This window comes from Amyelois transitella, chromosome 2 (assembly GCF_032362555.1).
Source record: "Amyelois transitella isolate CPQ chromosome 2, ilAmyTran1.1, whole genome shotgun sequence".
In the NCBI taxonomy this organism is placed as follows: domain Eukaryota; kingdom Metazoa; phylum Arthropoda; class Insecta; order Lepidoptera; family Pyralidae; genus Amyelois; species Amyelois transitella.
The window spans coordinates 9,172,818-9,182,052 of NC_083505.1; the positions used below are offsets into that span (position 1 = coordinate 9,172,818).

General features: G+C 34.8%; 2 protein-coding genes across 2 annotated transcripts; one reads left to right on the top strand and one right to left on the bottom strand.

Moving 5' to 3' along the window:
• The first annotated feature begins 463 nt into the window (after positions 1-463).
• Positions 464-4,735, top strand: LOC106128985 (large ribosomal subunit protein uL10m). Its single transcript, XM_013327393.2, has 3 exons — positions 464-652; positions 733-1,239; positions 4,488-4,735. The coding sequence occupies exons 1-3, from the start codon at positions 634-636 to the stop codon at positions 4,706-4,708; spliced, it is 747 nt and encodes a 248-aa protein (XP_013182847.2). The 5' UTR covers positions 464-633; the 3' UTR covers positions 4,709-4,735.
• A 704-nt stretch (positions 4,736-5,439) lies between these two features.
• LOC106128984 (homeobox protein Mohawk) lies at positions 5,440-8,721 on the bottom strand. The gene is made up of 4 exons (XM_013327392.2): positions 8,396-8,721; positions 7,661-7,917; positions 7,290-7,449; positions 5,440-6,546 (listed from the first exon to the last, which is right to left on the bottom strand). Exons 2-4 carry the CDS (start codon positions 7,771-7,773, stop codon positions 5,980-5,982), a joined length of 840 nt encoding a protein of 279 aa, XP_013182846.1. The 5' UTR covers positions 7,774-7,917; positions 8,396-8,721; the 3' UTR covers positions 5,440-5,979.
• Positions 8,722-9,235: the final 514 nt, after the last annotated feature.

Here is a 9,235-nt window from a genome sequence, read left to right on the forward strand (position 1 = left end):
CAATGGATCAAAGTATCAGGTGTTCATAAGCAGGGAATATGATTGATTATTGTAATATTGAAGTGTTTTAAATAAGACTTATTTAAACACTTCAACAACCAAACAGGTCTTTCGGCCTTAGTTGAACATAATATGGAATTAAGATTCAAATAGATACAGTTTGCTAACCATATACCCATTACTAATCCATTGCTTTATGTCCAAGTTCATTAGGTGGTCATATTCTAAAGTGCCGGACAATAGGTACGTCATCGCAAAATAAACACTGATATATTCTCATTTCCCTCAAACGACGGTAAATAAAAATTATTCCTTTCTAATTGGCCTTATTCAAAAGAGAATAATTCAGATAAATCAATTTTTTCCCTTCATGCTATTCTCCTGTGTCACACTGTGTGACTCACACATGGTGTGTGTGTGATGTGATGTGCACTGTCATGTCATGCATGTTTTGGATTTGACATTGATGTTTTAAATAAATTTTAGGTTAGCCTGGTTAGACCTGTGATTGTGAAGATACTTTTGTTATATTAAAAAATACATATTACCTCCGACATAATTTAATTCATAAACAGTTTTAAACTGTTCATATATTTTTTTAAGAGAAATAAACAAAATTTTGGGAAATCAATTATGGCTTTAGTTAATCGAGGTAAGAAAATGTTTTGTTTTGTGACCAATTATTAAAAACTTGTAAGGAATGTAAATAAATATAATATTTATACTTTTCAGCGATTCTACCAGTTAAAACACCGTTTATATTGGTGAAACGCTTTCGAGGAAAAATCAATATTCAGAGACCTCGTAAACCCCATTTTGAGAGACAGCTTTTGATCGACCTAAGCAAGCCTTATTATGGTCCACGAAAAAATAGCTTACCTGACTATGCCCTTTGCGATAAAAGCAAGCAATCAAGCAGAACGGAAATAGATAACCCTTTCGAACGAATTTTAGCCAGAGAATGTCTAGATTGGTTCAATACATCCAAAATGGTTGTTTTCTTACATCTTAATTCAATTAGTATGGAAGATAAAACTCCTATATTTGCGACTTTGAAGAAAAATGATATGCATCTTAGAACATATGGTAAAAAAATTGTGAGCATGGCTACAAAAGGCACTCGGTATGAAGCTGTAAATCAATTGTTTACCTCCCACCAAAATATAATTTTTGGTCAACCAGATAAAGCTGACAAAATGTTTAAGATACTGAAAAAGGCACCACAATTGGTTGTCATGGGTTAGTATTAAAATATTTTAAAATTTATCTTAAGGTGGTAATAGGGCAAATCATATTATCGTCTTATACAGTCTAGAAATTATGTCAATTAACCCTTTCCATGCGGAAGCATTATTTCAATTTCGCCGTCTCTGTACGGGCGGTTTTGTATTAAGGCCCTTTTATAAAACGATGGGCGAGATATTACGTCCTAACAAAAATGGTTCTACTGTACGGAAGGCGTATTATTGCGTTCTGTAATTTTTTTCGCTAGACGCGGTTGGCGTATTATTTCGTTTTCAAAATTATATAGACAATTTTGGTGTTGCCATACCTTGAAACAATAACGTCTTTATAAGCAGAAATGAGCAAAATTGATTTATGATTAAGAATAATCTTTCACCATTCGAAAGCTACATTATCCACGAGTAACATAGACTATATTTTATTTTGGAAAAAAATAGGGTTCCGTAATATATTTGGATTTTTCGGACACAAACTGAAAAAATAAACCAAAAAGTTTCTTATTTTGCGTACGCTGCCTAAACTACAAAAGATAGAACCATAAAATGTTTTAATTAATTGTAGATCTTATAAATATCTACAAAAAAGTCCGCGACACACTATACCTATCTATGTCGAGTGAGGCACAACAACCACATTTTTATTTAAAAATCTTGAATTTTTTTTGGTCTACATTTAAACGCGTTTTTTTTACTCATGCTATTAATCCTTATCAAAATAAATATTTCATCAATAAGTACAGTTTATGTAGATAATATTTGGTCTTTGAATGATTAAAATTGGACATTTGGTTTTGAAGTTGTGGTGAAATTAAAATATTACGATTTCTGCTGCACGGCCCGTTGCGAAGTGAGCAAGACTTAGTTGGCCGCTTTGCGGGCGGTCCTTTAGTTAGTTCTAATAGAGATATATTTAGTATCGGCTGTGCATCTGTGCGAAGCCGGGGCGGGTCGCTAGTTTTTTATAAAAAAAAGAATTATGTAGTATATTGAAATAAAATTTTTATTAATCATAATAATTTTTTGGGCAACTAGGTATGAGCAAGCATATAAGCAAATTAACACTCAGTTTTTTACATACTCATTTTAAATTTTTTTATATTATTTTATCATGCTTTTAAAAAAAAATCTATGGTTATAATAAAATGTAACGAGGGTAGCTTAAAATTTAATTTATGAGGGTACAATAAGTAACTGGCTAGTTGACATATCTTGTACATTGTATCGTGTTTGTATTGGACATGGTGTTATCGGATTTGGAGAGTCATCATAACATTTCACTTTATTTTGTAAAATTCGTTGCGGTATCTTAAATACTTGAGATTCTTTGACCTCGTCAATAGTTTCGGGAGAAATTTCATTGTTTCTTCCTCGTTTCCTAGATAAAATACTTTGCGACATCTCATCATCGTCGATAAAATTTGGTTGCGAATATGGTTCATGCTCGTCAATTTGAGTCTCATCTGAAGATTTATCTTTAAAAATATTATCGAAATCAAAAGGATTCGAGGTAAAACACATTATTAAGAATTATAAGTAATACATTCAGTCAGAAAAGTATCGGGAATGGATTATTTATTTATGGTTCCAAATTAAAATTTTTGTTTTTTTTGTTGTTGTTAGATTGGCACAACTGTTTTCCATTTTGGCGCGGAGTTTGAGTTGCATCTGTTGTTTACATTAAATACAGTGCTATTTTTAGTTATATCATATCTAGTGTGTATTGCTAATTTCATAATGGATAAAAACATCGAACAAAGAGTTTGTCTTAAATTTTGCATTGCCAATGGAATATCGTGTTCGGAGTCACTGAAAATGTTACAGAAGGATTATGGTGAATCGACTTTATCAAAAACTCGTGCTTATGAGTGGTACAAAGCGTTCAAAAGCGGTCGAGATGTGATGGAAGATTTGCCTCGCTCTGGTAGGCCATCAACGTCTGCAACTGAAGTTAACATCGCAAAAGTGAAGGAAATAGTGACTGAAAATCCTCATTCAACTTTGAGAGAGATAGCCACCGAACTTTCTGTATCTCACGAGTCGATCCGTACCATTTTAACTAATAATTTGGGTATGAAACATGTTGCCGCTCGGCTAGTCCCAAAAGACCTGAATTTTTTTCAAAAACTCAATCGCATGAGAGTCGCTGAGGACATGCTAGAACGAGTCAATTCCGACCCAACATTCATGAAACGCATTGTTACTGGTGACGAGACGTGGGTTTACGAGTTTGACATGCAAACTAGTCAACAAGCTTCGGAGTGGCGCCTTCCAACTGAACCGAAACCGAAAAAACCACGCCAAAGTCGTTCAAAAGTCAAAGTCATGTTGACTGTTTTCTTTGACTATCGCGGTGTTGTGCACTCGGAATTCATGCCGGAAGGTCAAACGGTAAATAAGGAATATTATTTGAGTGTTATGCGGCGTTTAAGAGAGCAAATCCGACGAAAAAGGCCAGATTTGTGGAAAGAAAATTCTTGGAGTTTGCACCATGATAATGCCCCTTCGCACAAGGCCATCATTGTGAACGAATTTTTATCCAAACACTCAACAAATACCATCGAGCAACCACCATATTCACCAGATATGGCTCCAGCCGACTTTTTTCTTTTTCCTAAACTCAAATTACCACTTCGTGGCACCCGTTTTCAATCGGTAGAAGACATAAAAGAGAATTCGCGGCGAGAACTGACCTCAATTCCGGAAACAGCGTTTAAAAAATGTTTTGATGATTGGATTATTCGTTGGCGTAAGTGTATCGTTTCTAAAGGAGCATATTTTGAAGGTGATAAAATAAATTTGGATGAATAACAAACAGTTTGTGTATTATTGATCTTTTCCTGCTACTTTCTTGACAGAGTAGTAAACTTACCATTCATATTATTCTCTCTTTATTAGACTTTTGATATAAAAAGCTTACAACACTATCGGCGTAAACCATGCACTCGTATATACATAATAAGTAAGTATTTTTCCACCGTTTCACGTAAGGTTGTTGAGTTTATAACTACAGTACAGGGGAACCAACTTTCATATTGGTCTAATCGTTTAACACAAGGATTTGTTTTGGACGCAATAATACGCCCACCGTGTGGCCAACGGTTTTTAGTTATACGTGATATTACGCCAGCCGCATGGAAAGGGTTAAAAAGTAAATTCTTCTCACCTTTCCCAGGTACACTGTTGCAATATACATCAAAATGAATTGTTATACCCCTTATTCATATATTAAACTTACATTTTCAGCTGGGATAATTCAAGATAAATTTATGTCTAAAAATGAACTGTTGGAATTCAGTAAAATGCCCAGCATTGACATGGCCCGCAGTCAGCTTTGTGCTGTTTTGGACAGCGCTGGATGTAGTCTAGTTAGACAATTGAATCAGAGTCAACAGATGCTCGTGTCCTATTTAGAAAAGCATGTGGAACTTCAAAATAAACCTAAAGATCAAGACATGGAGAGTTGAAAGCTGTTTCTTAGATGTGTATAAATGTTATATAAGAGTTCTTGAAAAAATCTCAATGAAGATTACCTAATATTTGCATATAGGCTATGTAAAGCTGTTAAATTTATTCTTTTATTAAATAGTATGTATTATTTAGAGAACTATGTTTAGTGGTTTTATATTAATATATTTTTTTTAATCTTGTCATGGGTGCCAGCACATAAGCTGTCACTTTAGTGGCAACATGAGCAGTACACCATAATGTAACATCTGGATGAGAAATGTTTTGGACCAAACTATTTTTTCAGAACTCACATTTCCTAAATCAGGGTTGGGCACCAGACTATTCTCTAAGTAAAGTTCACAATTCTGGGATATACTTGGCCCATCTGGCCAAGGTATGTGACAGTAAGACAAAAAACACATGTAAGTTTTCTACATTGTGCTTGACTGAGAAAGGAGACCAGTGTTTGAATTTCCACGAGAGGGACAGAAAATAGATTAAAAAGGATCTATTGAATGTTAAAAGGAAAACCTAAAATGCATTTCGTCTGCGACACTATGTGATGGTGTAAATTGGTTCTTGTCATGCTGCGCTGCAGAAGCAACACATCATGCTGTCATGCTGCAGATGTTAATGTATTGGGTAAAGGTATTTTAATTTAATGGCAATACTTTTATTAAACAAACATTTATTGAGATGAAACTTATTAACACATTTATTATATTTGGCAGGTATTTTAACTTAACACTAAACTAATGGAGATCAAAATATAACCATAATTGCATACAACATATAGGTATTTTATAATTTCTTATATTAGTAATACTTGAGCAAGAACATTTGAATTTGGCGTACAGACATTAACGCGAGTAACCTGGTTGTACTTACATTTAGACCCATCATATAACCACTGCTGATATTCTTATTTCAAACTTAATAACTCTGTTAGTTACTGTTTGTATACAAATATGACAATTATTTAACGACGATTTTATTATATCTATGTACCATTTAGAAACTAAAGATGCAATAGAATTTGTAATGTTTAACTTTGATACATCTATATTTTAAACTTGTTTCACACAAATACAGCATAGAACATTAGTAACGGCTCTATTTATTAACAATCTCATATTATGGATTTATCGAATTTTATTTGAGGATATAAAGAAACAAATGTAAAGAATACTCTTTGAAATGTGCACATTTGGAACAGTTTATTGGAAGCTATGTAGCTGGATCGCAAATCAAACCACCTAAACATTAGAATTTCCAAAATATTGTTCTTTCATGGCGCTGTTAGACGTCTGGTAGCACTAGCCAATGTGGTTAGAGCCATTGCAGCCTCTACTTCATCTCGGTCATGGCGGGTTGTGTTGACTGCTCGTTGCATTTTGTTCTCCGGCTTTCGTCGTTTTCCGTCCGCCCACCATGAGTAATTGGTTTCGCTGGGTTGAAAGCGGGCTGCACTCTCTAACCACTTGCTGAGCAGTAATGGACTTGAAACACTATTGGACTCCGCAAGATTGCAATTATCGTGCATAACATTATAAGAGTTGTTATTTATATTATCGCTTCTTTCTTTAGAAATGGACGATGAATCTGAATCATACTCCGGGTGCTGTGTTTGTTCTGGACTGTTGTTCGTACTGTGGGCCAAGTCGATCGATCCTGTTTTGGGACTGGCTTGTTCGTTTTCGCTCCATATGCTATCGTCAGAGCAAATGCTAAATTGCTCAACATTTCCCTGTGCACGGTCGTTATATGTGCGTATAAGATGTCCCCATGTTTGTTGATTTCGTTCAGCATTCACATTTTTTAGCTTTCTTCTCCAGTTAGCAAACCAATTGCAAATCTGAAAATGAAATCACAAGTTTCGATTTTTTATGGCAGATATTCGTGACTTATCTAGTTCCTGACATGGTGTCGTTCATACTACTATCTATAGTTCATACATATTTATCATTGAAAGTGTCTTTAACTAATATTCTTTTTTTTCTTGTTTTATGCATTAGGCATAAAAACTACCATAACAGAAATAATAAGCTACTTTAAGTAACGCCTCAGACCCCTATGTCATTTGACACTTATAAAAAACGACACGTTATACTAAAATTGTAAAGAGACGTCGTTGTTAACAAAGCAGTTACAAAAATAGTGCCTATATAGGTACAAGAAGCAAATCTTGGCAGTATGCCAATTAGGTTGTCGTAGGAACCAATGTGTAAGGAACAGCAATCCGGAAAGTTGAAAACTTGCACATCTAAGTTTTTACAATATTAGGTTTAAATGATGGACCTTCCTAGTGCGCATGCATTTTTATACCAAAGGGCTAACCCTTTGGTATATTCAAACCTAAGTTTGAATCGTAACCCAACCCATGTCCGGTTTTGGATTTCGGGTCATGTTCGTAATAAACCTTAATTTTAAATACTTAAAATACATGAAAATAAAACGTAGACTACGTACCTACCTACAAGGTACCTAGTTTTTTGACTTTTTAAGTGGGCCACTGCTGGGAAAACTGGGTTATTCAAAGTCAACTTAACACGATATACCTACTAGGTTCATGCATGTGTAATAAAAAAAAGCACTTACTTGAATATATGTAAGCCCTGTTTCGTTGGAAAGAAACTTTTTTTCTTCTCTGTTTGGGTATGGGTTTTCTCTACGCCGAACGAGCCAATCTTTTAAATATCTCTTGATTTCTGGAGTAAATAATCTTTTTTGAGGTCTTTGGCCTGCCACTAAACTTCGCCTGAAAGTTATGTTAAAAGTTTTATAAAAGGAAACATGTTTTGTCGCGTAAACACTATGGACGTATTTCAGCATGAAGACTTGACAGTGCAGTGCTCTACAATTCAGTTTACTACAATTTCGTGCGTGACTCACAAAGAAATTGCAATCCATTAAAATGTTCAGATTAAAAATAATAGGCTAGTGATAGAAAAGTTATAAATTTCACTGACCTGGTGTATCGTCTGTTTCTTACGGGGCGTAGGGACTTGCCATTATCATCTTTGGTCTGCAGTCTATCCATGGATTCTGCTTTCGATTCGAAAGTTTTTTGAATAAGAGTCATCGGTCTGTGTCTAAGACAATTCTAAGCTGAAAGCAATCCTTTGAATGAAGAACAGATTTTGACTTCAGCACGTGCAAAGGGCACCACAACTTGCGACACAACTCGTGTCTCGCAACACTGCCGCTGCGGGGGATGGTTACTGATCTATTAAAAAAATAAGGACATGATGACATAAATAGATTGACTTTCGAACAGAATAAAACACTGTCTAATTAGTGTGACCAGTTAAATAGGCAGTGCATTGTGGCCTGTATATACGTTGATGTAACCGAAACATGACGGTCACATTCCTTAGTTCACTTTTAGATGTTATTAGCCCTCGAATGCTCCCAGACATAAAAAATAATATTATTTCGCTGAATAATTTTACCACGAGAGACGAGCTTTAAATATGTAACTTTTATTGTAATAATATAGGCAGTAAACATAGAAAAGAACCAAAAACATGCTAACTATTACGTGTGCTCTCGAGGGTCAATGTTCTTGTTTTTGAAAGGTGTTTATTAAATTTCATATCATTTACATTTTTATCATTTTTGAGTCGTCTTTCGTGCCCTCGTGATGGTTTTTGGCAAATTAATTTTTGCATGAAAATCAGTAGTGACAGTGTGAGAGTACATACCTGGATGCGGGAAAGCTCACGGACTGTGTGAAAATGGCGTCGGATAAGCGGGCGACTGTAGCGCCGCGGCGCGGGCGCATCGGCGGGCTGCTGCAAATTCATGTTATTTCAGGATGTCTCCCGCGATGTCTTTAAAAACTGATCACAGCAGATAGTGTCGTAGCGTGTGATATAGGTGCATTACATGTTTACTGATTTGCATTGTGTCTTAGCCACAGCTTTACTTGTGTAGTAGAAGTGAATCATCGTGAAGTACAATTAAAACTAGGTATTGTGTTTACAGAAAAGAGGTTTCTAATTTATTGCAGTCTAGCGTTAGCTCTAGAAATAAGTAAGTACCTTAATTTAAATTATTGATACAGTTATTGCCCAATTCTAGGAATTCATGAAATATTTTTGTAATCGATTCGATATTTTCAATGATGTTCTGATTTCTATAATTTTTAAAATTAACATATGTACATATAGTCACTTCTATATCACTTGTTAGAGAGAGCCAACAGTCTAAAAGACAGATTGGCCACGTTCAGCTATTATAAGGCTTAATGGTAGAATTGAGATTCAAATAGAGACAGGTTGCTAGCCCATCGACTACAAAAAGAATCTCAAGTTTTAAGACAACCTCTAGTTTAAAAAAAATATGTAAGTATTTTTCTTGGTTTATTAATTGTTAGATAACTTCATCTTTTTGATATTTTTGAGAAACATATGTAACATTATTATGCTCTATAACCCGTCTTGGGATATGTGCAATTCAATAATAGAATAGGATCAATAATGTTTGAGCAAAATTGCTAACAGAAATACCTACTTACTACGTACGGGTAATAAGAGCTTTCT